Source organism: Callospermophilus lateralis, chromosome 19, assembly GCF_048772815.1.
Source record: "Callospermophilus lateralis isolate mCalLat2 chromosome 19, mCalLat2.hap1, whole genome shotgun sequence".
Taxonomy (NCBI): domain Eukaryota; kingdom Metazoa; phylum Chordata; class Mammalia; order Rodentia; family Sciuridae; genus Callospermophilus; species Callospermophilus lateralis.
Window position 1 is genome coordinate 20,718,760 of NC_135323.1, and position 26,470 is coordinate 20,745,229.

A 26,470-nucleotide genomic window follows, 5' to 3' on the forward strand; every position below is an offset into this window, starting at 1 on the left:
GGTTGTCAAGAGAAATCAATCTTAGACCCGAGGTCTGTGGGGAGGGAAAGGAGTACAGGCAGTTAGATGGGGTGGCTACCCTGCCTCCTCCCACGCCTCCTTCTCTGATTCCCTCCTCCCAGTGACTCTGGAGCCCATGGTGGCTCCATTTTTTTTTTTTTTTTTTTTTTTTTTAAGAGGGAGAGCAGATGCAGGCAAATACTCACCTCCTAAAATAACCAAGAGTTCATGAACAGGGTGTGGTTGGGCATCCCTAAATCCTGACACTCAAGGCCAGCTGAGTCCCACCCATCATGCAGTCTGTGGTGAGCAATGCTCCCCGCATCCTCCAAATCAAATACAATAGTTTACTTGGGGAGGGAAAGAGGGCAGCCTCTCTCCCTCCCACCCTCCAAAGGAGCTGCAGTCCAACTGCCCAAGGGCTCTCTGAGCCCTGCCTTGCAGGGAACCTGGCCCTCCAGTTGCCAGAGTGGTGAGCCATTTGTGGTTCCAATGGCCTGGAGAAAAAGTGTCTTGGGGGCCCTGAGGGAGGGGAGCATGTGGGCCCTGGGGGCTGGCTGCTCCCCAAAGGGCAGGGATCCTGGGTCCTCATCGGAGCTTGATCTCAAAGCAGAGACAGTTGAGGCTCTGGCAGTCAGGAAGTTGGCAGGCACAGGCACAGTCGCAGAGCGGGCAGCAGCGGGGGCACTGAGGAGCCCAACCCTAAGGAGAGGAGAGAGTGGTGAGGGAGGACCAGAGCCGCAGTCTGTTTCCCTCCAAGGGGAGAAGGGAACAGGGGGGTTGTGGAAGTCGCAACTGCTAGTGGTAGAGAGTACCATCTACCCTGTAATCCCAGAGATTGGGAGGCTGAGACAGGAGAATCGCGAGTTCAAAGCCAGCCTCAGCTAAAGGGAACAGCTAAACAACTCATTGAGACTGGTCTTTAAATAAATATAAAATAGGGCAGGGGATGCAGCTCAATGTTCGAGTTCCCTGAATTCAATCCCCAGTGCCAAAAAAAAGTACCATCCACCATTCCTGAGAACAAAGCTATTCCCTGTGCTGCTGGGAAATCAGCAATGAGGCAGTGTTCCAGCATTTCAGCTCAGGAGCTGGAGTCATTACTTAGGGGTTCTCTCCTTCTTCCCATTGCTTACATAAGGAGGCTGAGCACCAGTGGGTCCTTGGTCTATGCTAGAATTGAGGTGTCCCAGTGAAGATGGTTCTGCTACAACCTCATGGCCTTGTGCAATTGAGAGGCGATAGGAAGAGAAAGCATGCGTGTTTTTCTGTCCATCATGAAAAGAATTGCAGTGGTTATATGGACTTCTTTCTTGGCATGAGACCCAACTGCAGGATGTCATTCATTGTTGAGCCCAACTTTGTGTAGGGCACAGACTACATTCATGAGTGATTTTTAAAACTTTCTAGTTTTCTTTGAAAAATGACAATTTCAATTTTTTTAAATTTAAGATTATATCTTTTAATTATCACAGTCCTGAAGAGTGGGCCTCTTTATAAAAAGGAAATAGAGGCTCAGAGAAGGGAGTGACCTGCCCAAGAGAAACAGTAAAGCTGGGATGGACCAGGGTAAGCTAGTCTTTAGGCCTACGATGCCCCAGTCCCCACTATCTCCCAGGACTAGGCATGTCAACTTCATTCTGGGGTACAAAGGCAGGCCAGTTTTTCTCCTGTCCTCCACTGGGCCAGTGTAGGGAATTTGGCAGGTGTCCAGTATACAGAAAAATGTTGAATGAATGGATGAATCTAAACACTTCATTTTTCCCTCTTTAGGCAAAAATAAGAGGGCTTCTAGGCTCCAGGAAAACAAGGTCTGTTGGTCAGGGAAAAGGAACATCATGTCCTTACAGATAGGGAGATCTGACCCCTCCACTTACTGCTCCTTTGCCTGGGACAAGGATGATCTGCAACTGCCCCAGGCATGGACTGGAGGCAGGCCAAATGGCTGCAGTGGGACACACCCAGGATGGCTGTGTGACAGAAGATTGGCTCCTTGAGAAGTAACAGTCACAGTTGCACTGTTCAATCAGAGACCTGGACAAGCCAGGAATAGGGGAATGACCTTTTCAACAGCTGAGGTTTCGGGGTGCGGTGTCAGATGACTGGTGAGATCAGTGTCACTAGGGTTCCAGCAAGGGGAGGGGATTTGCCAACTGCAGGCAGAGGGGTCTGAATTGGGCTGTGCTAATGTCTACAGAGGGAGCGGGCTAGAGGTGTCACGGTGGAAGGGAGAAATGGTTTTTGTGTGTTTGATGAGGGTGTGGTTTGGGGGTGTCTCTGGGGAGTCCCAGTTTGGGGATGAAGTCGGCTCTGTGGGTTTTGAAGACCACACCATCATTCTGTACACAGAGCTGGTGGCTGAGAGCAACTACACTGCCCTTACCTCAGAAACAGGGCATTAAAAGCATTTCTTGGCTCTGTGCACTGAAGGGTTTAGATCCAGTCATTAATAACTGGCTAATGGGTTTCTTGACTCTCACAAGTAGCCATGTGGCTTCTGGAAGGAATCTGCTGTTTAAGTACATTAAACAAGGACTCCACAAGACTGTTAACCCTTGCATTTCTAGAACTAGGCTCTTTCACTTTGGAATTTCCCTTGGTCTCCGTGAGGGCCAGTCATCATTTTACAGGATACAGCTCAGGCTCGAAATTCAGAAAGGCCCAGACTTGAATCTCAGCTTGGCTAATTCATGTTCTGAACCTCAGTTTCTCCATCTCTAAAATCAATACAGCACCTGCTTCACAGGGTCACTTAGAGAGTCAGTGGGAAGCACTGAGCCTATACTTGATAGGAGCATTCTCATCACTGTAGTTCTGCTCCCCCTCAACAGTAATTCTTAACACTGGTGTGGATCAAAATCATATGAGAGCTCACTAGAAGGTCACAAACTACAGTCCCACTCCACACCTACTGAGTGCGTGGCTTTCCCTTTAACTCCCACCGGCTTCTGATCATACACATGGCTGTCAATCAACCCACTATATCATACCCTCCTTACACACTCTACTGTAATTGCCTATCTCTCTCTGTCCATGTAAGCCCTGGGAGGGCCAGGACCTTGTCTGTGTTGTTTCTGCTGAGCCCCTGGGGTCCAGCACAAAGCCTCAACAGTGACTTCATAAATATTTTGATGAAATTTAAATGAAAGGATAAGATCCTCACCATTTGCCAGGGAAACCAACATGGCAGGCAGGTTTTTCCTGAGAAAGGAAAAGAGCCCTGGGTTTGTGGTCTGGCTGGCCCAGCTGTGTGACCTCAGGCAAGTCACTTAAGCCTCTGTGAGCTTAAATGTCCACAACTGTAATACAGGCAGAGCTCTGTCACCTTTGTGGCTGTCATTGTTACTATAAGGAAACTAGCGAACACAGGGACTGCAGTGTACTTTGAGGAAAGAGCTCAAGGACAGGATGACCCTGCCTGCCCTTGGCTCTTCTAGATCCCTTCCTGCCTAACTCCAGCAGAAGCCGGAGAGGTTCAGGCCCTAAAGTCTCCATGTCTGGAGCCTTGCCAATCCTACAGCCTTGAATTGGCAGGTGGGGGGACCCAGTCCTTCTTTACAGTACATCTCACCCCGCCCTCTCTCATAAGGAAGAGATGCTTCCCTGTCAGTTTACCTCATGCATACAGACAGGCAAAGGGACTATGTCCCCAGGACAGGGGGGCCACAACTCACTTTGTAATTGAGCATCTCCTATAAGATAGGAGTTTCTAGATAGAACCCAAAGTCGTCTTTTTTCTTCCCCTTTCCCTCTCATCAGTAATGCTGGGGCCCCACTCCTGGCTATCCCTGGGGAATCAGAAACAGATTATTTGAAAGAGGAGAGCTCCTTGTCCCACAGTTTATTTTGAAACTCAAAACATCTGCTAGGAATTTGCAGCAAGCCCAGTTAGCCCAAGTTTTGACTTTGCTGGGGCTTGTTCTTTTATCCCCCACTTCCTCCTAGGGAAGGTCACCGCTCCAAGGGCAGAAGCTTTGCCGTCTAATTCTCTGAGCTCAAAATATCACTGTCTAGAAAGGTGGTCAATCACTAAACATCTTTAAACCCACAAATGTAAAAATGGCTTGTCTTCGGTGAGCCAGGCTTCTCCCCTGAGGATTCTGCCGCAGCTAGGACTGTGGAGCAATTTTCTAAGCAAGTTTTTGCTGGGTAACACTGAAAAGCCATTCAACTTCCCCAAGCCAGTTTATCCCCCTGCAGAAAGGGCATAATAATACTTATCCACCTACATGTTCAGGCATGGATAGGCGGCCAAGGTATCATGTCAAGTTTAAAGGGCAGGTAGCAGTTTTGGTGACATCGTCTATATGGTGTGACTCCATTTTTGCCAAATAATAGTAAGGTGCAGTAGTAATAGTACTGGATATTAGCATATGAGGGACATACACAAAATGTAGCCACTTTGGATTTGAGAATTGGTTTATAAAGTGATTTATATTTTGTGGTTTTACATGTGTGCTTTGTAAATAATACTTTTTGTAATATTTTTGTAAACATATATATAAGTTTTTTAAAATACCCAACTAGCCAGGTATGGCGGCACATGCCTATAATCCCATTGGCTTGGGAGGCTGAGGCAGGAGGTCCACAAATTCAAAGCCATCCTCAGTAACTTAGCAAGGCCCTAAGCAACTCAGCGAGACTCTGTCTCAAAATACAATATAAAAAAGGGTTGGGGACATGGTTCAGTGGTTAAGAGCCCCTTGGTTCAACCCTCCTACCAAAAATAAATAAATAAATACCCAAGTCACATAACTAGTATGTATCAATTAAAAATTAAAATTAAAATACATACCTAGATCTCAGGGTTTCTAGGAAAAATAATAATGCCAATAAAGTGGTGTTCTCTGGAATATAATATTCACTCAATGACTCTCAGGTGCTCTGTGAGCTATTTTTCCTTTTTTGTTGTTTTTTCAGTCCCCATGAGTGCTCTACCACTGAGTTCCCAGACCCTTTAAAAAAAATTTTTTTTTTTGAGACAGGCCTCACTGAGTTCTTGAGGCTGGCCTCAAACTTACAATCCACCTTCCTCAACCTCCTGAGTTGCTGGGATTTCAGGCATGTGCCACTGTGCCTGGCTTAGCTATTTTTCCTTTTAACTACCATTTTCGGAAGTGTTGATTATGTGCTGTGCATGTTGCACAGATCACCTTTCCCTGGCGGTTGCCCTATTTTCCTCAGGTAGCGGTCATCGTTAGACAGGACCTGATGTGCTGTTATGTTGTCTTCACATAGCTCAATACCTGAACCGTGCCTCACCTAGAGTTGGTGCTCAGTAACAAATGTGATTGAACAGAGACAATAAAGGCACAGATCATCCCTAGATCAGAACTCTGCGGGGCAGGGTGAGAACTCACAGCTTCGCTGGGTTGGGGGCAGCAGGCATCCAGGTAGCGGCCTGGGCTAGGCAGAGGGAAGTCACAGGCTTCTGCACAGGTCCAGCAACAGTCTTGTAAGGCACCTTTCTTCCTGCAGGGGGAGCTGCAGTCTGTGCAGCAGCCCTGGGCCTAGGAGATGGGAGGGCTCAGGATCCGGGGAGCAGCAGAGCAGGTAGGTAGGGACGGCTAAAGGGGGCGAGATAAGGATGGCCTGGGGACTGAGAGGAGGGACTCCCGGTCCCATGAAAAGGATCGATGCAGGGACTATAGGATGAAGGTGCCTCACAGTAAAAGTCTGCAGATGAGGGGCAGATAGACTGGCATCCCGTTTTCCAGAACCCACCCTTTATTCCCCACGGCCCCCTCACCAGCAGGAAGTGCCTAGTCAGCAGCACTAGGCCCAGCAGCAACAAGTAGATGCCCACGGCAATGAAGACGATGGCAGGAATGGGCAGCAGCAGGGGAGGGCTGCTGGCAGAAGCCTGGGTTGGATCCCATGGGCTAGAGGAGGCCTGGATAAGCAGAGGAAGGGGGGTGACAAGGAGGTGGGGGGGGGGGCAGCAGGAACACAGGAGGACACAGGGGTGGCTGGGAGAGGAACAACCACTAGACTAGGGAGAAAGAGTCAATTGGATGACCCCTTGACTCACCATCTTGTCCCCCAAACCTGCCTTTTCCCCTGTCGTCCCCATTTCACCGCCATCCAATACTTCTAGAATCTCCCAGGACTTAAAAACTCTTCTCTTCAGTTCGCTTCTCCAAATAGATCCCATCTCTGACCCCACTGCCACTACTTCACCCTCTCTCCCGGATGACTTGGTAGACTCTTTATCTTGCCGGGAACACCGGAAATGTGCCCTCCAGCTGTTAGTCCATCCAGGACCCTGTTTTTCTCCCAGCTCTTGTCCTAAGCTGGAAGGGTCCATGCTGGGTAAAAAGCTCCTTCCCCAGCCCTAGCTGGAGGCGAGCAAAGTCAAGGGGAGCTGAGGCGCGGAGGGGGCCGCAGCAGGGTAGGGAAGGGGCCTGGACTCACGTCCATGGGGCAGGGCTGCGCCAGTCACTCCAGGAGCTGCAGAGAAAAAGAAGGACCTGGGCTCAGAGGCTGAGAGGGGCCGCTGGCCCGGGTGCCCTCTCCTCCTCCCATTTCCCGTGTGGGGAAACTGAGGCCCAGAGACGGCTCCGGTCTGGACCGTCGTAGGTGGTCCGGGATGCAGGGGCGGCGCCTTCCTCCCAGGCCCCAGCCAGGCCCAGGTCACGCCCCTCCGCGGCCCCACACCCGGGCTCCCTCGGGCCACCGGCCACGCATCCCCATCACCTGCACCCTCGGAGCCGCCGGCAGTTCACAGATTCCGCGCCCGCGCTGGGTTCAATCCGCCGTGGCGCCAGCACCGCCCGGGACCTTGCGCTGCTTCTTGCTGTTGCCATAGGGACCAGAGTGCCGCGCCTACGGCGGCCGCCGAGACTCAAACACCCTCTTCCCGCCTAGCTTTTCCCGCCTGATTTTCGGCCAAGGGTTCTGAACCGCCATCCTTTGGGCTTTCCCGCTGGAACTGAACCGGAATAGCGAACTGTCACCTGCCTAGGTAGGATCTCCTTCAGGCGCTAGCTGTTGGAGGTGCCGCCCTGGATTCTGGGTGCTGCAAAGGAAGGACTGAAACCCTGGGCTACTGCACCAATTTGCTGTGTGACTTCGCCCAAGTTAATGAGACTTGCTGAGTCTATTTCCTCATCTACAAAAGGGGGAGCCACCTGATTCACAGGAATATTGTGCAAATCAAAACTACTTGTTAATTGGGTGGAATTATCAATATTTTGCCAACCTGACCTCATGTCTCCATCCTTACACCTATTTTTTTTTTCAGCATTCACATCATTGTCAAAGTTATTTCCTACCACACACATCAGATCTTGTTCCTTTTCTGCTTTCAATCTTCCAAAGGCTTCCTACTAGATCCTGGATAAAGCCACCACTGTGGGTCCTGGAGTTCTGACAAAGAGGCCAATTTCCTGTCTTCACATTGCTGGCATTCTACTGCAGGAGGGGAATCAGATAATATATGTAAAACAAATCAGATTTGATGCCCAGTCCGTTCTTTTAAAGCTCCTCATAAGATCTGTTGAAGGTTCCTGAGTTAGTGCTCAGGGTCTTATAGCTCTGCGGCTTTGCAGATGCTGTTCCCTTTGCCTATCACACCTTTCCCTTCACTTCTTCATGACAAACCTCTTCCGCATCCCTCAAGCCTGTGCTCAGTTGTGCCTCAGTGGGTTCTTGCTGCCAACCTCAGGAGGAGGTGGATGCTTTGGGCTCTGAGTTCCCACAGCCCTAGATAGGCGCTGCTAGTCAAGCATCACCTTGAGGTATTTGACTTCTCCACTTCAGTGTCTGGCTTCCCAGGTAGATTGGGGGCTGGGGCCTAGTCTGATTCATCTCTGTAGCTCAAGCACTTGGCCTAGCCTCGGGGATCCCACAGTAATCAATACTCACTGATTCTATGAATGACCCGAATCCAACTCTGTCCATGAAGGAAGAAGTGTTGGTGCTGTCATCTGGGGGCCAGGGCTGCCCTGGCTGGCAAGGCCCTCAAGGATCCCCCTCTCACTCCTGGCCTTTGATTGCACACACACAAGCACACCTCCCACGGAGACCCCTGACTTCCTATGCAATGCTGCAGCCTGGCGTTTCCCCCCAATTGCAATGCCACTCCATTCCCCCTTTCACTCTTCACCCTGATGTACCTCCTGGTCACAGCTGCTGTCCCAGGGGGTTTCCTATGCCATCAGGCAGCCACAGAAATTGCCAGGCACTGCATCCCTGGGTTCCAAATCGCCCCTCCTACCTTCAACCACACCAAGGGGTTCCCAACCACTCCCACTGCCACCCTAGACCCCTGGGGGGGTTGAGCCCAGAAAACAGGACTCTCCCCATGTCACCATTGTTGATTGGAAGGCAGGGTCTGATTGCCTTCTCGGGGCTGTCTTCTTTCTTGATAGAGTCCCCGAGGATCAGGAAGAGGCCTGTTCCCACCTTGGCCACAGGAAAGGTCTCTGGTGATACATATCCCCACCCTCTCTTCAGCTGGAGCCAACAGACACGTCAGCTTTGGCGAGGGTTCTGGACACAGCCATGGTCTGCAGTGGTCAGACTCACTGCTAATGGTGTTCTGTTCCTACTGTTGGCTCATACATTATGCAGGAAGGTGGACAGTGCACCAGGCCTTGTTGCCAGGCAGGCTAGTGGGAGGGGTGACGTATGCACCCCACTCTGCCAAAGCCCCACTTCTACCCACATCATACCATTTGTGGGAGGCAGCGAGAAACTGACTTCACAGTAGCTGGATAAACATCAGTGTCCCTCTCCCTGAAGGTTAAAACTGGGGATGTTGGATAGTATCACAGGTTTTTCGTGCTGCCCTTAGGGAAGGGAGACATGCTCTGGATGATCCTGGGCCAGGTGGGAGACTGGCCACAGAGAAGGCCAGAGATGGAAGAAGCCTGGTCAGACTTGGGCCTGGGCCTGGGAAGAGCACCCGCAGATCTGATTTTGATCTAACCCTTCAGCCCCCTCCTATGGCTAGCAGGCAGCATTGTCTCTTAGAGATTAGGCTCACCAGCCTCCTGATTATAAAAATGAAAGGCCTGTGCTTGGTAATTACCCTGGGGGGCCAAAGAGCTGAGCCAGCATCAATAGAGGCCTCTCTGCAGACCTTATCTTATTTAATCCTCCCTGTAGACCTGGGTGACAGCAGCCATTATTTCCACTTTATAAATGGGAAAGAATGAGGCCCACTTGGGGAAACAGACACTTTAGAATCAAGCAAGATCTGGCTATTGGAAATCTAGTTCTGACATTGTGCCTGTGTGACCTCAGGCAGATCAACTGACCTCACTGAGCCTCAGTCTTCCTCACCTGTAAAGTGGGGACTTCCACAAGAAGCTGGCAGAATTTGTGCTGGTTAGAGAAAGGGTTTGTAAAGTACCTAGGATGGAACAAGAGACCATAAAAAATATCAGAGAGCTCAGTGGTAGAGTACTTGCCTAATATGAGCAAGGCCCTGGGTTTGATCCCTAGAACCACAAAACAACAACAAAACAATTAATGGAGATCACAATGGATACCTAGGAACTATGCTTTATGCATATCTTCTCACTTAATCATCTCGGCAGCCCTTTGTAGCAGCTCTGTTATTGTCCCCATTTATAGATAAGAAGCCCAAGGGACTCAAAGGTGAGTCACATATAAGGACTCTTGGCTAGTGAGAGGGCAGAACCAGGATCCAGGTCCAGGCAATGGGACTTTATGTATATACACAACAGGGGCTCAGAAAGGCACTGCAACTTGGCCAAGATCACACAGCCAACATATGGGGACTTGGGCCCTTGCTGTCTGTCTCCTTCTCCTCTGTTGTGCTTTTTTTGGACTGGATCGCTTGGAATTGTACCTCACCTGGGACAGGTACAAACAAAAGTACTAAATAATAAATACCCAGGCACCCGGGCCAAGACTCTCCCCAGAGCACGAGTGGGGGGAGTTGGGCCTTCTCTTGGTGTCAGGTGGGGAACAGGCCACTCTGACTGCTTATTGTTTACTTATTCACAGCCTGCGATGATATCACAGCTGCGCACCCGCAGGGCAGAGGCCCGCTGTGCCCAGGTAAAGAGGGTGAGCACAGCAGCCTGAAGCAACAGGGACCCAGGTAAACCGGTGGCAGGTCTGCCAGGACAGGATGGGGGGAGAGACTGGTGTGGGGAGCCCGGTGGGAGCAGGGAGACGGCAGTGCCACCCCACACTGCCCCTTTACATGCGGTGGTGGCCAAAAGCTTTCTGGCTGCACTCCCAGGCCAGGACTGGCTGGTACCATCTCCCTTTCTTCACAGGGGAGCCCACACACTTCTAGAACACCCGACAGGGTGCAGTGTGCACAGTGCATCCCATCTTGGTTTATTTTAGGTAGTAAAGCAGTTCGGCATCCACTTCCCTTTCAACACTTCTAAGATGGCTCCAGGAGAAAGTCTCCTTCTGCTGCCAGGGCCTCTTAACACCTTTCTATCTGTGCTTATCTTTTTCTCTTTCTTTTAACCAAGAGACAGCAGCCTCAAGCTCAGAATGTGCAGTGGGGACATCTTCTGGATAGAAGGTTATGGCCTGTCCAATTTATATATGTATATATGTTACTTGTCTATTTACAAGCGTTCTATTTCTTATCGTAATTAAAAACTTTCCTTTTAGTTAGACCCGGTGACAGTGATGCACCCTGTGATCTCCAGCACCCAGAGAAGCCCTGGGAAGAGAATCGAAAGTTCAAGGCCAGCCAGGACAACTTAGTGAGACCCTGTCTCAAATAAAATAAGAAAAGGTGGGTATGTATCTTGGTAATAAAGTACCTGTGGGCTTCTACCCCAATAAAAAAAAAAAAAGTATCCTTTTAGAGTACATGGTTAAAAGTGGGAACCCAAGAATTCAGACTACTAGGTTCACGTCCTGTCTCTGCCCCTAACTACTACTTGTGTGACCTTGGGCAAGTCATATAGCCTCTCTGTGCCTCAATTTGTTCATCTGTACAGGGAAGGTATTTCTAAAGTTATTATGATTAGATAATATATTATTATTATTATTAGATAATATACGTAAAGGGCTTAGATTGGTGCCTGGCATCTGTCAATGTTGTATAATTATTTGCTATTATTAGGTCAAATAGTACAAAAAACAAAACAAAACCATTAACTGAGGTTCAGGAAACACTTCTTTGAATCCATTCCATCATTTTGCACATCAGGGAACAAAGGTTTGGAGAAGATAAGAAGCTAAGCGAGGATATTGGTAAGTTTTCGATTCCCAGTCTCATGATCAGACATTTTAATAATGAATAAAAATACCTTTGAGTCTCGACTTATGCATTTGAAAAATGGAAACATCTCATTGGAGATTGGTATAGTGTGTGTAAGGGGGACTCAAAATGTTTGTCAGTGTGTTTTTGCTCCTGAATTCTCAACTGGGGTACATTGCCCCTCAGAGGGCACAAACTGGTTCTTGGGTCAGGCCCCATGGTGCATGCCTGTAATCCCAGCAACTCAGGAGGCTGAGGTAAGAGGATCCCAAGTTCAAGGCCAGCCTCAGCAACTAGCAAGTCCCTATGTAACTTAGTGAGATCCTGTCTCAAAACAAGAAGGGATGAGGATGTGGCTCAATGATAAAGTGCCCCTGTGTTCAATCCCTAGTACCCCTTAAAAATTGGTTCTTGGGGCAAAAGGATCTTACTCTTTAACATATGAAGCACAGATGTACATAAACAGATGTACAGAACATCTATGTCGTCAAAATTTCATGATGGGGGCTGGGAATGTGACTCAGTGGTAGAGTGCTCCCCTCGAATGTGTGAAGAACTGGGCTCAATCCTCAGTGCCTAAAACAATTAAAAAAAAATCACAATGGGCAGCAATTAGGAGGAAAAAAATACACACACACACCTATACCCACACCCACCCACCCCCACACACACACACACACACACATTCAAGTCTTCTTAAAAGAGCAGTAATGGGGGGAAAAAAGGTTGAGAAACACTGCTGTCAACCCAAGGCTGACCTACATGGGTTGTGACCCACTAGTGGGCTGTGAAATCATGACCAGCATTTGGGGGAACCACACAAAAGGCTGCACATCAGGACCAGGCAGTACTGAGAGAAAGTTCCCCGGGTGGAGGGAATTTTCCACTCTCAGTGGTAGAGCACATCTTAGCATACTCAAGGCCCTGGATTTGATCCCCAGAACTAATAATAATAATAATAATAATAATAATAATAATAATAGTAGTAGTGGTAAAGTTTGCTTTCAGTTCAGTTCATAAAATAAAAGGTAATTCTGGAGAGGTGGGAGTCACTTTTAAAAAGTTGAAAGCCATTACTCTAACCACTCTTTCTCCCAGATGCAGTGGTACATGCCTGAAATCCAGTGGCTCAGGAGGCTGAGGCAGGAGGAACTAGAGTTCAAGGCCAGCCTGAACAATTTAGTGAGGCCCTAAGCAACTTAGTGAGACCCTGTTTCAAATAAAAATAAAAGGGGCTGAGGATGTGCTCAGTGGTTAAGCACCCCTGGGTTCAATTCCCAGTACCCAATAATAATAATAAATGAATAAATAAGATTAAAATTGGGCTGTTGGTAGAGTGCTTGCCTCACATGCACAAGGCCCTGGGTTCAATCCCCAGCACCACACACACAAAAAAAAAAAAGAAAAAAAGAAAAAGAAAAAAAAAGTATCTGGGGCTGAAAGATCAGTGGATCAGTGGTGGTAGAGCACTTGCCTCACATGTGTGAGGCCCTGGGTTTGATTCTCAGCACTGCATATAAATAAATGCATAAAATAAAGGTCCATCAACATCTAAAAAAATATTTTTAAAATAAGATTAAAATTTTAAATAAAGAAAAGGGTTGGAGATGAAGCTCAGAGGTAGAGCGTCCCTGGGTTCAATCCCCAGTACAGAAAAAATAAATAAATAAGCGAACAGGCAGACCACTGTTTCCCCTCACCCTTTAGTTCCCAGGCAAGCCTGCGCAGCCTTGGACTGTCTGGCTTGAAACAAGAAGATATTGATGACAGGAGAAAGAACTGCAGGGGAGCCCGAATCCAGTGAAACGCGGACCTGACCTTTCCCGGCTCATGGCCCCAGAGCTCTCGGCCCTCCCTCACTCTGCGTTCCAGGGTAAGCCACACATCCAGGGCAACACCAGCACCCCTCAGCACCAGAGGGGGGCTGGCCCACTTACTCCTGCCTCTGCCTGGGCTCCCCTCCCAACCTGGGAGGCAGCAGTCATAGCTCTGCCATTGACTGTGCCACCTGGGACAAGTCACCTAGCTCTCCCAGCCTCAGTTTTCTCAGCAGTAAAATGGGAGCATGTTTTGGAAGGTGTTAGGGAAGGCAGAATGAGAGGGTAGAGAGATTTTAGCACACAGCCTTCTGGGTGCTCGCGATGATAGTAACTGCATGCTGTGGGAAGTCATTTATGTACATTATCTCTATTTAATCCTCACAATGAACCTGCACAGAGGAGGGCAGACTCCAGAGACAGGTTGGCCTGGTTTCAAATCCCAACTCAGTGTTATCTTTCAGTGTGTGTGGGCTGAGTCATGAAAGAGAAAGTATCTCTGGAAATATTTTTCTTTCTTTCTTTTTTCTTTCCTCTTTCTTTTCCTCTCCCCTTCCCTCCCTTCCTTCCTTTCTCTGTTTTTAGATATCATCTCACTGTGTTGGTTAGAACTCCTGAGATCTAACTCCTGCCCAGCCTTCTGACTAGCTGGAACCACAGGTGTGCACCACCCACTGGGCTCTTGTCCTAACTTTTTTTTTTTTTTAATATTTATTTATTTTTAGTTGGACACAATACTTTTACTTCACTCATTTATTTCTATGTGGTGCTGAGGATCGAACCCAGGGTCTCGCACATGTGAGGAGAGTGTTCTACCGCTGAGCCACAACTCCAGCCCCATCTTGTCCTAACTTTTAAAGTCCATCTGGATTCCTTTCTTTGTGAGCTGTGCTGTCTTTTTAAAAAGGAGATTTCACTGGGCACAATGATCACACCTGTAATCTTAGAAACTCCAGAGGCTAAGGTAGGAGGATCACAAATTCGAGGCCAGCCTTAGCAACTTAGCAAAACCCTATTAAAAATAAAAAGGGCTGAGGATGTAGATCAGTGCGAGAGCACCCTGGGTTTAATCCCTAATACCTACCCCCCCACTCCCACCCCCACCCCCATGCATGCGCGCGCACGGGCACACACACACACATACACACACACACACACACACACAAAAGAACTTTTCTCTCACTCCCATTTATAATGACTTCAGTTTACATCACATTGACCAGGCATGTAACTGCAAGAGTAGCTGGGAAATGTAGTTTTTAAATGGACACATTCAAAAGGAAAAAAGTGAGATTGGACACTGATCACTGGTTAGGCACCCAGAGGCCTCATCTTAAATCACTTTACCTTGCTCTTGGCTTAATCTTTAATCTTCAGAGGCCCATGGTGAAGGTTGAGTAGTTAAGTAGCAAGAACTGGGGGCTGGGATTGTGGCTCAGTGGCAGAGCGCTCACCTGGCATGTGGGAGGCCCTGGGTTCGAACCTCAGCTCCACATAAAAATAAATCCACAGAAAAATAAATAAATAAAAAAAAAAGATATTATGTCCAGTTACAACCAAAAAATAAGTATTAAAAAAAGTAGCAAGAACTGTTAACAGACATAATTCTAAAAATATGAATTAAGATGTTTAAATTGTATTCAGGACTATCTTTTTCCTCCTTAAAAAAACAAAAACATAACAAAAAAAAAAAACTCATAAAATAAGTTCAATCCCCAGCAGCAAAACAAACAAAAACCCTTTAATTCCTTTAGGATAATGAGTTTTTGAGTTTCCTATATCTGCTTAACATTATAGAGACCAACAGATTCAGAAAATATGGTTGAAAGAAATACTGTACCTCATTCCCTTCCTGACTGTAACCTTGGGGTAGGTACCAAGCCTTTCTGTATCACTGTTTTCCCAACTGTAAAGTAGATACAATAATAATCCCTACCCACAAGGTTATTTGGAAAAAATGATTTCATGTTTTTAAGCACTCAGATCAGAGTCTGGCCCACAGTAAATGCAATATAATTAGCTGTCATTATGATCTCAATCTCACAGAGGAAGATACCGAGGCCCACAGAGGTTCTGTTCACCATCATTCAGGGAATGAAGAGCCAAAATTTCCTTAGCATTTTTAATTTTTTTATTCACTTACCTGCGATACTGAGGAATGCTCTGCCACTGAACTACATCCCAGTCCTTTACATATTTTTTTTTCTTTTGAGACAAGTTCTCCCTAAATTGCCAGGCTGAACTTGCAATTCTCCTGTCTCAGCCTCCCTTGTCGCTGAGGTGCTCCAGGGCCAGTTTCTCTACTGCCCCACACCTTCCCCCACCACCACCACAGAATGGACCCAGAGACGTTCAACCACTGAGCCATATCTCTAGGTTGTTTGTTTTTGCTTTCTTTGATTTTGAGACATGGCCTCACTAAATTGCTTAGAGCCTCACTAAATTGCTGAGGCTGTCCTTGAATTTCAGATCCTCCTGCCTCAGCCTCCAGAGCTGCTGGGATTAGACACATGAGATGTGGCAATAGGCTTCTCTACTACTTTTTAAAGCAATAACCGACCTTTCTTATTCTCCCTCTTCTTCCTATTCTTTTTCTTCCAGCTCCGCCTCTGAAATGCGCTGTCCATCAAGTCATCAACGAGCTCTAATTGGCTAATTCTACACAAGGTGCTAGAACGCCCTGCCCACTTCCGCCCCAGCAGAAATAAACGATAGGGCACCTGTGTCAAGAGGTTGGCCAATGGGAGGGCGATGCTCCTGTGGCTCCAACTGCCTCGGCTGAGCAGCCTCGTGCCCTTGCAGTTTGACATCTTCCTTGTAGCCTGAGAAGGTCCCTTCGGAAGCACTCCAGGGATGGAGGATGGCAGGCCCCGACCACCTGCGTCCCTCCTGCGCCTTCCCCACTCCTCTCCTCCTCGGAGCGGGTGGGAAGGGAGGCTTTGCCAGGCAAAAATAATATCTATGTAAATATCTGTGTTTTCAGGGTTTCCTTTTTCTTTTTTTCGTTTTTATGGGGTAAAAATCACTTTGGCTTTCTTTTTTTTTTTTTAATGTTATTTTAAAATTTCAAGTGTTTTGACAATTTGAACACCCCCTCCCTTCCTTTTCCCAAGTTTTGGGTGCTGAGGAGAAACATCAACCTCCCTCTCAGTCCTCCCACCTTGTCGCTGAGAGGTGAGACCCTGTGAGAAGTCTGAGCCCCTGGGAGGAGTCAAGGGTGACATAGGAACGGAGGTTGATCAGGGTGGAGTTAAGAAAGGGCAGGCACATCACTGCGGTGGAGGAGAAAGAGAAGCCATTTTAAGGTGTGAGATGGACTAGGAGGTGTAGGTCAGCTTCAGGGATGGCAGGGAAAATGAATGAAAAAATACTAGGTTTAAACAAAATGAAACAGAACAAAACCAAACACCAGGATGTTCAATTACCCCGGATGAAGGATGTTAGAAACGCAATGATTTTCAATGGCTGCAGCTGAGTGGATCTCACGGACCACTGCAGGGTTGAGGAGTTCTCATAACCATTTCTTTTCCCCTTCTCTACCTCAGACAGGCATGGCCCTGCTCTTTGTACTAGGTTGCGTCTTCTTCCCAGTATTCTTCGCTGTCCTCCGTTGGGGCCTGCAGAACTACACCAAACTGCAGATGGAGGCAAGAGAGGCTGTTTTGGTGGCATCCAAGTAAGAAGACCAGGGTGAGAGTATCTTTCCTGGGGGCCAGGGCTGCTGGAGCTGATCTCTTCATTTCAGGACTAGGTAGTGGCAGAAGCAGAAGGAGAATGTGGGATCTGATGCGGCTCCGGGTCAGGAAGCAAAAGACATGGGCCATGGGTTGGGGATATAGTTCAGCTGGTAGAGTACCTGCCTCACATGCACAAGGATCTGGGTTCAATCTGCAGCACCACACACACAAAAAGATACTGGCTATAAGCCTGGCACAGGGGTGTAGACGTGCTCACCTATAATCCCAGTGGCTCGGGAGGCTAAGGCAGGAGGATCGCAAATTCAAAACCAGCCTTAGCAAAAAGTGAGGTGTTTAGCAACTCAGTGAGAGCCTGTCTCTAAATAAAAATACAAAATAGGGCTTGGGATGTGGCTCAGTGGTCAAGTGCCCCTGAATTCAATGGTTGGTACCCCAAAACAAAAACAAAAGACATTGGCTATGGTCACTGTGGTGCCCACCTGTGATCCCAGTGCTTTGGGAGACTGAGACAGGAGGATAGCCAGTTCAAAGCCAGCCTCAGCAACAGCAAGGCACTAAGCAACTTAGTTGCTAAATAAAATACAGAATAGGGCTGGGGATGCCGCTCAGTGGTTGAGTGCCCCTGAGTTCAAGCCAGTTCAAAAAAACACTGTCTATGGAATCTTTGGCAAGTCCTTTAGCCTCTGAGCTTCAAATTCCTCACTTCAAAATGGGTTTAATAATGATGACATTCCCTTTCCTTTCTTCGTGGAGATGTTTAGGTGAGAGTCATGTGAATTAGCATCTCTCAAGGAGGGACTGCAAATTCCTGAAAATAACACAAAGATGTCTGAGCTGGAGGATTCCATCCAATGGGCATAGTGGGTGCTCAACTCCAGCAAGACATTTTGGAAGCTGGGTGATGTGATGTACCTATAATCTCAGTGACTTGGGAGGTTGAGGCAGGAGGATCATAAGTTTGATGCCACCCTGGGTAACTTTGAAACCCTGTCTAAAAATTTAAAAAATAAAATATAAAAGGGCTGGAGATGTAGCTTGGTGGTAAAGTGCTGCTGGGTTCCACTCCATATATTGCAAAACAAAACACAAACAAATCATTGTTACCTGTTCTGATTCTTTCTAAAAGAGGTTGAGTTTTTTTTGTTTTTTTTTTTTTTTTTTTTTTTTTTTTTCTGCTACTGGAGATCAAATGTAGGGTCTCAAATATTTTAGGCAAGTGCTTTATCATTGAGCTATATCCCCAGGCTAGAAGTTGAGCGTTCTTTTTTTTTTTTTCTTTTTTTGGGGGGAGGGGTGGGTGGACCTCGGATTAAATTCAGGGTCACTCCCAACCACTGAGCCACATCCCCAGCCCTATTTTGTATTTTATTTAGCAACTGAGTTGCTTAGTGCCTTGCTTTTGCTGAGGCTGGCTTTGAACTCTCCATCCTTTTGTCTCAGCCTCCCAAGCCACTGGGATTACAGTATGCACCACTGTGCCTGGCAAAGTTGAGCTTTTCTGTGAAATTTGCCAATCTTGGAACATTGGCAAAAAATTAGAAATTAAGAAAATCCTGTACTCTGCTGACAACACCATATTGGTGAAACAACATGTTTGTGGCCTTGACATAGTGGCACATACTGTAATCCCAGCAGCTGTGGAGACTGAGGCAAGAGGATTGCAAGTTCAAGGCCAGCCTCAGCAACTTAGTGAGGCCCTAAGTAATTTAGCAAGATCCTGTTGCAAAACAAAAATTTTAAAAAGCTGGGGATGTAGCTCAACGGCAAAGGGTCCCTAGCTTTAATTCTGAGTACAAATAAATAGATAAATAAGCCTGTGGGATCTGTTGAGCCCTCGAGCTGCAAATTTATGATCCATTTGACAAAACGTGAGCTATTTCAAACCATAGTTAGGACAACGAGTATGCAGAAGGCAGAATTCATTAGGGTGTCCAAGTGAATGCCTGGCAGAAAAAAAAAATCACACACGCAAAAAGCACAAATCCTTGTCTCTATTTGCTTTGATCTGCTTCATCCAAGGTAAAACCACAGTTCCTTGACCAAGTCTGTGGTCCTCAGTTTTGGTGACCTACTGTCCTCCTCCCAGCTGAGTTCCTTTTGCAGTTTTGCTGATTTTTGACTCTGGAGTTAAGCAAACATTGGTTCAAAATCCAGCTTCTATTTCATAGCTGTTTTATCTTGGCAAGTTTTTGTTTTTTAAACTTCTAAACCTCAATTTCTTCTTCAATGAACTGAGAATATCACCACCTGGGAAGATTAAATAAGAATCAACATAAGTCGCCTCTCACTGTGCCCAGAATATAATAAAGGTCAGGAAATTGGACCTTTTTCTTTCTTTCTTTTTTTTTTAAGAGAGAATTTTTAATATTTATTTTTTAGTTTTTGGCAGACACAACATCTTTGTTTTTGTATGTGGTGCTGAGGATCGAACCCGGGCCGCATGCATGCCAGGGGAGCGCACTACCCATTGAGCCACATCCCCAGCCCCGGACCTTTTTCTTAAGTAAAGCCCTGAGGTCAGGAACTAAGTCTACAAATTGTCTTTAAAACTGTTTCCAACTCCCGCCTAAGGTGAGACTTGTCCCCGTCTTTCCTAGACCACTAGAGGGCAGCACAAAATTGCAAATTCCAGCCTTTGCCTCTTTAGGAGAGGAGTGGGCTTTGGGAGGGGGAAAGGCCAACTGTAGCCCTGATTATTGAGCCATAGCTCAGGGCAAACCTGGAGACCAAAGTATGGCTTTGGTAGCAAGAGCCATGTCCTAAAGAAGTCCACAGAACCATTGGTTCAGGACAGAAGGCAGGACTCCAGAGGGGCCACGTGAAAGTGAGGAGCAGCTCTGAGTTGGCCTAGTTGACTTTGACCAAGTCACTGGACCTCACTTTCCTAGTGATTGAATGAGGGGCTCTGTCCAGCCAATCCCTGAGACCCTTTTCCTCTCTGAAACTGGGCTGTTCTGTGAAGTTGCAGAGGAAGGGGAACCAGGAGCAAAAGAAAGTGGTGGGCACCTAGGGAGCCTGGGGAGGCCAGGCAGCCTGAGGAATGTGGCTGGAGCCTCCTGGGCTCCAGGCGGGTTTTGTGTTCCCACCATTTCTTAACTTTGTGACCCTGGGAGCATCACTCATTGCCTAGGACCATTTCCTGACCAGTAGAAAGGGGACAAGCACAGCCACCTGGTACTGTTCCAGCAGTAGATAAGGACATGGGGCAGCCGTGCAGCTGAGTTGGGGACACATACAAGGTGCCTCATGCTTCTCAGTTCCTCCCTCTCCTGGGGGTGGAGCAGGGGCTCTGGGTCTGAAGGACTCTGTGTTCAGATGCACCACTTCCTGCAGCTCCCTTCCCCAGGGAACCCTCTCTTTGGCAGGAGCAGACGCCCCTAAGCTGAGATCCCTGGCAGGCCACTGACAGTCACATCTTGGGAGGCATTGGCAGAGGAGGAAATGCCAGGCACTTCAAAGTGCTGATGGGAAATGGGGTCAGGCCCATCATGGGGGTTTAGAGCCCCCTCCCAGCTGGCCAGGGAGCCCCAGATCACCTTCTTTCCCTCGAGAAGAACCATCCCTTCCATGGTCCTTGTCCCCAATAGCCCCCCTGTGCCGCAGCTGCTGTCTCTTTAAGGGCCTCCCCCTTCCTCTTTCCCTGCTCCCCCCATCTCTGTCGCAGCCGCTGCTGTGGCACAGAGCTGCATGGGAGACGCTGCTGCAGGTCCGGTTTCTTGGTGTCTGGTCGGTGCCATCATTTCCCCACCCTTCCCCCGCCCTCCCCAGGCTGGCAGATTCCCCTCCCCCTCCCCCTCCCCACAGAGGGGGCAGGGGGCTGGGCACGAACTCTCTATAATGCCATGTGCCGCGTCCCTGCCAGGCAGCAAGGACTGTGGCGGCAGCCGAGAGGAGGCGGTGGTGGCGGGAGAGCAGTGCTGACCGCTGACCACTCGCCCCGCCGCTCCTCTGGCTCCGTCCCTCCCCCTCCCTCCTTTCAGGGCTGGCACCTCTCCCCCCAGCCCGCCTCCTCGGGCCCTCCCAGTCTCCCCACGTAACCCCCCCACCTGCCGCGGCTCTCCCTCCCCTCCCCCAGCTGCATCCTCCTCCTCCTGTCCCCTCTCTCTCGGTCCTCACCAAGTCCTCCCCTGTCGCCTCTTCCCATCCCTCACCGCTTTCTCCTGCTCCCTGCTCCCGTCCTTGGGCTCCCTGCTCTGCCTGGCCAGCCCTCTCCCTGTGTCCCCAGTCTGATCCAGAGTCCCATTCTCTCTTCCTCTGGTCCAGCTCCCTTGTCCCATCCCGTCCCCGCCCTGTCCCCTTTGTGCCCCTTCCTCTCCCTCCCTCCCTCCCCCCTGCTCGGCATCCCGGCTCCACCTCCAACTCCCCTCAGCCCTGCCTCTCTGCCCCTTCTTGACCCGCTCGTCTCCCTGCCCGAGTCCTGAGCCACCATGCTGACCCCGATGGTGGCTGGGGGGGTGGTGTTCCCCGGACTCTTCCTCCTCTCCAAGAACACGCTCCAGCGGCTGCCCCAGCTGCGCTGGGAGGAGGCCGACGCGGTCATTGTCTCAGCCAGGTAAACGGCATCCCCTCCCCGAGCTCAGTCCCTTTCTCCTTCTCAGGCTTTATGGGGACAGAAGGAACCCCATCACCTCCCTGCACCCTTGGCCCCTGTGGGGACGGGGAGCCCGGCGGTGGTCAGTGGGTTCTGCGCCAAGCTCCCTTCTTTCGGGGGTCTTACTCACCTTCCCAGGAGACCTCCCCAAACCAGCCATCTGGTCTACTAGTGTTCAGACTGCTTTTCTTCCCTTCTCCCAGCCACCCTCCCACCTCCCAAACAGGGCCAGCATGTGACTAAAACATTCCTATAAGATGTCAGGGAACAAGGGGTAGAGCACCATGTGTGAATCAGGATGAGTGTTGGGGATGAGGTACAGAGGAGTGAACAGTGGAACTCTCTACAACCCTGGAATTAGGGCCAGCACCGGGAGGGGAGCTCAGTGGCAGTCAAGGAGACAGTGGGAAAGTGGCCAGGAGGAATTTGGGTTCACTGCAGGGCCAGGGGCCCGAGTAATGGGTGGCATGGTGACTGGGCAGCCAAGTGGGGCAGGAACAGCACAGTCTCCCCTTGCCCTCCTGGGCGTCCTCTCCTGGGCAGAGGCTTTGCTCTCAGCCACACATTCCCAGCATTGTTTCACCTCAGGGTGACCTCCCTGTGTCCTGAGAGGAAGGCCACTCAGTATTCATAAGCCAAGGGAAGGGGAAGGCCACCAGGAATGGGGCAAACTGAGGGACAGTGGCGGAACAACTCAGGACTCTGGAGGTGGTGGTGGTAGGGTGGGTGAATCTGGGAAAGCCCGGTCTTGGGAGGTGAGCCAGGAATGGCCTGAGAAGTGACCAAACCCAAAGCAAATAACTACTAGTGAAGAGGAGACGTCAAGGCACGCGCCTCCCCACCTGCCACTCCTCCCTCTGTCTCCCCAGGTTAGTGTCCTCCGTCCAAGCCATCATGGCCTCCACAGCTGGCTACATCGTCTCCACCTCCTGCAAGCACATCATCGATGACCAGTAAGTGTCACGCACCCACCTCTGCCCAAGTCCCTCCTCTGTTATGTGTGTGATCCCAGAATACCCGAGATCCTCTGGGGAACCACCAGTGGTCCCCACGCTCTTCACTTGGGCCTGAGCAAGTTTTACCGCCACAGCTGCAACTCAACACCAGGGATAAACTTATCCTGTCTTGTCCTCAAAGGTCAGAACCAGGAGAGCAGAAGTAGGGATCAAAGAGAACCCTCAAAGCGGTTCCTGGTCAGCTTCCGGGCTTTTTGTATTGTAGTGGGCTCTGAATGTCACTTCCTCTGTCTCCACCTACACCACCCCTCAGACCCACCCCTTCCAACAAACTCAACTGCCCTGCTCTCCTCTTCTCCTCTCAGGCCGGGCTCACCCCTTAACTCCTCCCAGAATTCAGGTGTGTTGCCTCAGCTCCCGAGAGAGAGGAGAGATGACACACGAGGCCACTGAGGTCAGGCAGTGGGGGAAGGGGAAGGGAGGGCGAACAGGCCAAAATTTGGCACAGGCAGCTGCTGCAGTGCCTGGTGCTTGCCAGAGAGGCCCAGGCTGGAGAGGTGGGGCAGGAGGAGGAGGAGATGGGCCCTGTCCATGGTGCTGACCAGCCTGTCCTGGCTGACCACAGACTGCTGCAAGTTGCCTGGGGCGAGGGTGCCCGTGACACCTGCCCCTCTGGTTCTGCTCTCCTTCCCTCATGTCCCTGGAGACCCAGGTGACATCATCTGGATGACCCTGATCTAGAGGTGCCCCTGTTCTCTCTTTGCCTCCTCTTTTCCTGGGGGTGAGTTCTCTCCTCTGTAAGGAAGTGAGTAGAACAGTTAGTTCTTGGCTTAACTCTTTCTTCAGACCCAGCCCAGAGATTTGGCTTCTTCCCGCCTTCTCCATGCTCTTTCCTGCCACAGGGTCCAAGGCAAACCTGGGCTTCCACGAGTCTCTTTCTCATGCCTTCTTACCCAGAGGTCACCTTTCAGTTCTTGCATTTCCTCCCCCTCCTCCAGGTCTGCTCCTGTCCCTCCTTCCCCCTTTAATCCTCAGGTAGGTAGGGAAGATCAGGGTTAATCCAGGGGCAACAGCTGTTCCTACTTCTGAGCACCTAATTTCTGAGAGGGTGGGGATGGGACTTAACACTCCACATGGCATCCCAGGGCCTGGGGCCCCTCTGGCTCCTCCCCCACACTCCAGGGTCCCATCTGTCCCATCCCCATCATGTCCACTGGGCCACCTCTCTGGGCCGCTTCCTGCTATAACTTCTCTGAGGCCAGTTTGGTCCTCTCCCACCTTCTCCCTGAACTACTTGCCCTTTGTTTCTGACCAGCTGCCTCTCCCGTCTCATGCCCAGAACCACCGCGCCATGGGTCTCAAGTCCTCTTCCCTGACATCATCCCAGTGCCAGTGGGCTGCTTGACCCCTTTCCAACCAGCCTTCCCAGGGCCCACCCCGTGTCCTCAGCTGACCTCTACCCCAGGAGCTCCTCACGTGTGGCCCTGGCTCTTTCTCTGTGAAGTGCCTCTAGCTGACTTTACGTTTGTCCCCTGGCTAGCTGGGCAGGCTCCCCCAGGCCTGCTTTTTGGACCTTCCACTCCCACCTTAGACCTGTCTCAGGACTGCAGAAAGTGCCACTGTGCTGACTCAAGAAGAAAAATGCAATGTTGCAGATCCACGTGCTTCTCGGGTTTTGTTTACTCTCAATATATGTAGAACTTTCTCTGTCCACGGCACCTTTGCTCAGCATTTTCTTCTTAATGCTTGGCAGGACCTGAAAAAGCAAGCAATCAGGCCCCCTTCAGGCAGAACAAGCAGCACTGGCAGCACCTCTACCTTGCCTGCGGGCTGAGAGAGAGAGAGAGAGAGAGAGAGAGAGAGAGAGAGAGAGCTTCCCGTGGTTATTCCTTGGCTTAGCCTTTCTGTAACTCAGTTTCCTCATCTGTACAATGGGGATGAAAGCCATGCTTACTTTTTTATGGAGGTTTTTTTTGTTTGTTTGTTTGTTTCAAGGAATGAACCCAGGGACGCTTTACCACTGAGCCACATCCCCAGCCCTTTTTTTCACTTTGAGACAGGGTCTTGCTAAGTTGCTTAGGGCCTCACAAAGTTGCTGAGGCTGGCCTTGAGCTTGTGATCCTCCTGCCTCAGCCTCCCAAGTTGCTGAGATTACAGGTGTGTGCCACCATGCATGGCTTTTTGTAGGGTTTTTGTGAGGAATAAATAAGTTTACACAATGTAGAGATTTCGATATTAGTATAGTACTTGGTTGTACTAAATGAGCAATTGGTCTTCAACCATAGGTCTTTACTTCCTGTGTGCTTTGTCCTAATCTGATTCTCTTCATATCTTGCATCTCTGTCCTTTGATCTATAGGTGTTTTCTGGTCTTCTTTTCTTTTTCCCCAAGTATATGAGAGTATGAGAGAGAGAGAGAGAGAGAGCGCACACAAGCTCAGCATGGTGGTTTCTGAGGTCTGTCTGTTTGAATCCCAGCCCCAACACTCAGCAGCTGTGTGACTATATGACATTGAGCAAGTTTATTTCCCTCCACCCTTCGGTTCCATCATCCATAACTCACTGTGTTTTCACCCGAGACTTCACTTCCATCTCAGGGTTGTGGGCGTCCCTTGAGATCTGTCTCTGGTGGAGCGTCGGGTGCTTGGTGGCACCAGGAACCGTCCATTCCCTCTCCTGATCCCTCCCCCTCTCTTTGCCCCACAGACACTGGCTCTCCTCCGCCTACACGCAATTTGCAGTGCCCTACTTCATCTACGACATCTACGCCATGTTCCTCTGCCACTGGCACAAGCACCAGGTCAAAGGGCATGGAGGGGACGGCGGGAGACGCAGAGCACCGGGCAGCACCTGGGCTGTGGTGCGCGGCTACCTGCACAAGGAGTTCCTCATGGTGCTCCACCACGCTGTCATGGTGCTGGTGTGCTTCCCCGTCTCCGTGGTGAGTGCTCCTAGAGCCAGGTGGCCTGGCGGGACTCCGGGGGCTTGTCCTTCACATCACACCAGCTGCAGGGGCCTGGGAGCCCTCCCAGCAGGATGGGGTGGAGGGACATTTCCTGGGCACCCGCCCAGCCCCGGTCACAGGAGGCACAAGGTCTAGAATCAGCCTGGCCCAGCGGGACCGTGCCCAGCTGTGGTACTTTGTGGAGCCTCTGCTGCATGTCTCTGAGCCCCTGTCTCCTCCCCTGAGGTGTGAGGCGCCATCTTACCTGCAGGAATCTAGGAGGGATGCAGAGAGGCAAGGCGCCCAGCTTTGCTCCTGAGATTCTGCAGTTAAGTGACGGGGGAGAGGAAGGGCTGCCCCTCACCCTCCTGCCTCTCCTCCCAGGTGTGGCGACAGGGGAAGGGAGATTTCTTTCTAGGCTGCATGTTGATGGCAGAAGTCAGCACCCCCTTCGTCTGCCTTGGCAAGATCCTCATCCAGGTGAGAGGGTACCTGAGGACGTAGGAGCCTGATCCCAGGGCCCAGGCAGGGAAGGCACTTTCAGGGACCCTCTGGGGCTCTTTAAAGGCCTCCAGGTGCAGTGTCAGGCGGGAAGAGATGCAGGCTGGCTAGAGGGGAGGCAGCGGTGGGGGGTTGTTCTGGGGCCTCTGACCTGCGGGGAAGATGGACAGTGGATGCGCAGGGGGGACAGGGCCTCTGCTCCCCGCCCTGTCACCTGTGCTCTGTCCGCAGTACAAGCAGCAGCACACGCTGCTGCACAAGGTGAACGGGGCCCTGATGCTGCTCAGCTTCCTGTGCTGCCGGGTGCTGCTCTTCCCCTACCTGTACTGGGCCTACGGGCGCCATGCCGGGCTGCCCCTGCTGGCCGTGCCCCTGGCCATCCCAGCCCACGTCAACCTGGGCGCCGCGCTGCTGCTCGCCCCCCAGCTCTACTGGTTCTTCCTCATCTGCCGCGGGGCTTGCCGCCTCTTCCGGCCCCGAGGCTCCCCGCCACCTTCTCCCTGTCAGACCCAGGATTGAGGGTGGGGCCTGGGGACCTTCCCCACCTGCAGCCCCCTTGGGGACAGGGCTCTGGGGCTAGTGGGTGGGGGTTGGGAGCCAGGGGCCCCTTGCCTTGACAGCCCCAGGACTGACGGATGGACTCAGAGGGGGAGGGGCATCTTCCCTCAGGGGCTAAGAACAGGAGCAGGTGACCGCAAGGCTGGGAGAGAGGGGACCTCTCTCAGGAGCCAGGCTGAGCCCCTTCGCACCCCCTGTGC

General features: G+C 50.3%; 2 protein-coding genes across 3 annotated transcripts; one reads left to right on the top strand and one right to left on the bottom strand.

Annotated features, from left to right (window-relative positions):
- Positions 1-517: 517 nt before the first annotated feature.
- LOC143385450 (uncharacterized) lies at positions 518-6,073 on the bottom strand. Its single transcript, XM_076840932.1, has 4 exons — positions 6,032-6,073; positions 5,750-5,893; positions 5,361-5,510; positions 518-702 (listed from the first exon to the last, which is right to left on the bottom strand). The coding sequence occupies exons 1-4, from the start codon at positions 6,071-6,073 to the stop codon at positions 589-591; spliced, it is 450 nt and encodes a 149-aa protein (XP_076697047.1). The 3' UTR covers positions 518-588.
- A 10,501-nt stretch (positions 6,074-16,574) lies between these two features.
- Positions 16,575-26,231, top strand: Tlcd3b (TLC domain containing 3B). 2 transcript variants are annotated; one of them, XM_076840679.1, is made up of 5 exons: positions 16,575-16,699; positions 22,182-22,265; positions 24,974-25,208; positions 25,596-25,691; positions 25,944-26,231. In XM_076840679.1, exons 1-5 carry the CDS (start codon positions 16,575-16,577, stop codon positions 26,229-26,231), a joined length of 828 nt encoding a protein of 275 aa, XP_076696794.1. The 2 variants fall into 2 exon arrangements, with proteins under 2 accessions (XP_076696794.1, XP_076696793.1); XM_076840678.1 differs by lacking the exon at positions 16,575-16,699 and adding an exon at positions 21,149-21,273.
- The last annotated feature ends 239 nt before the right edge of the window (positions 26,232-26,470 follow it).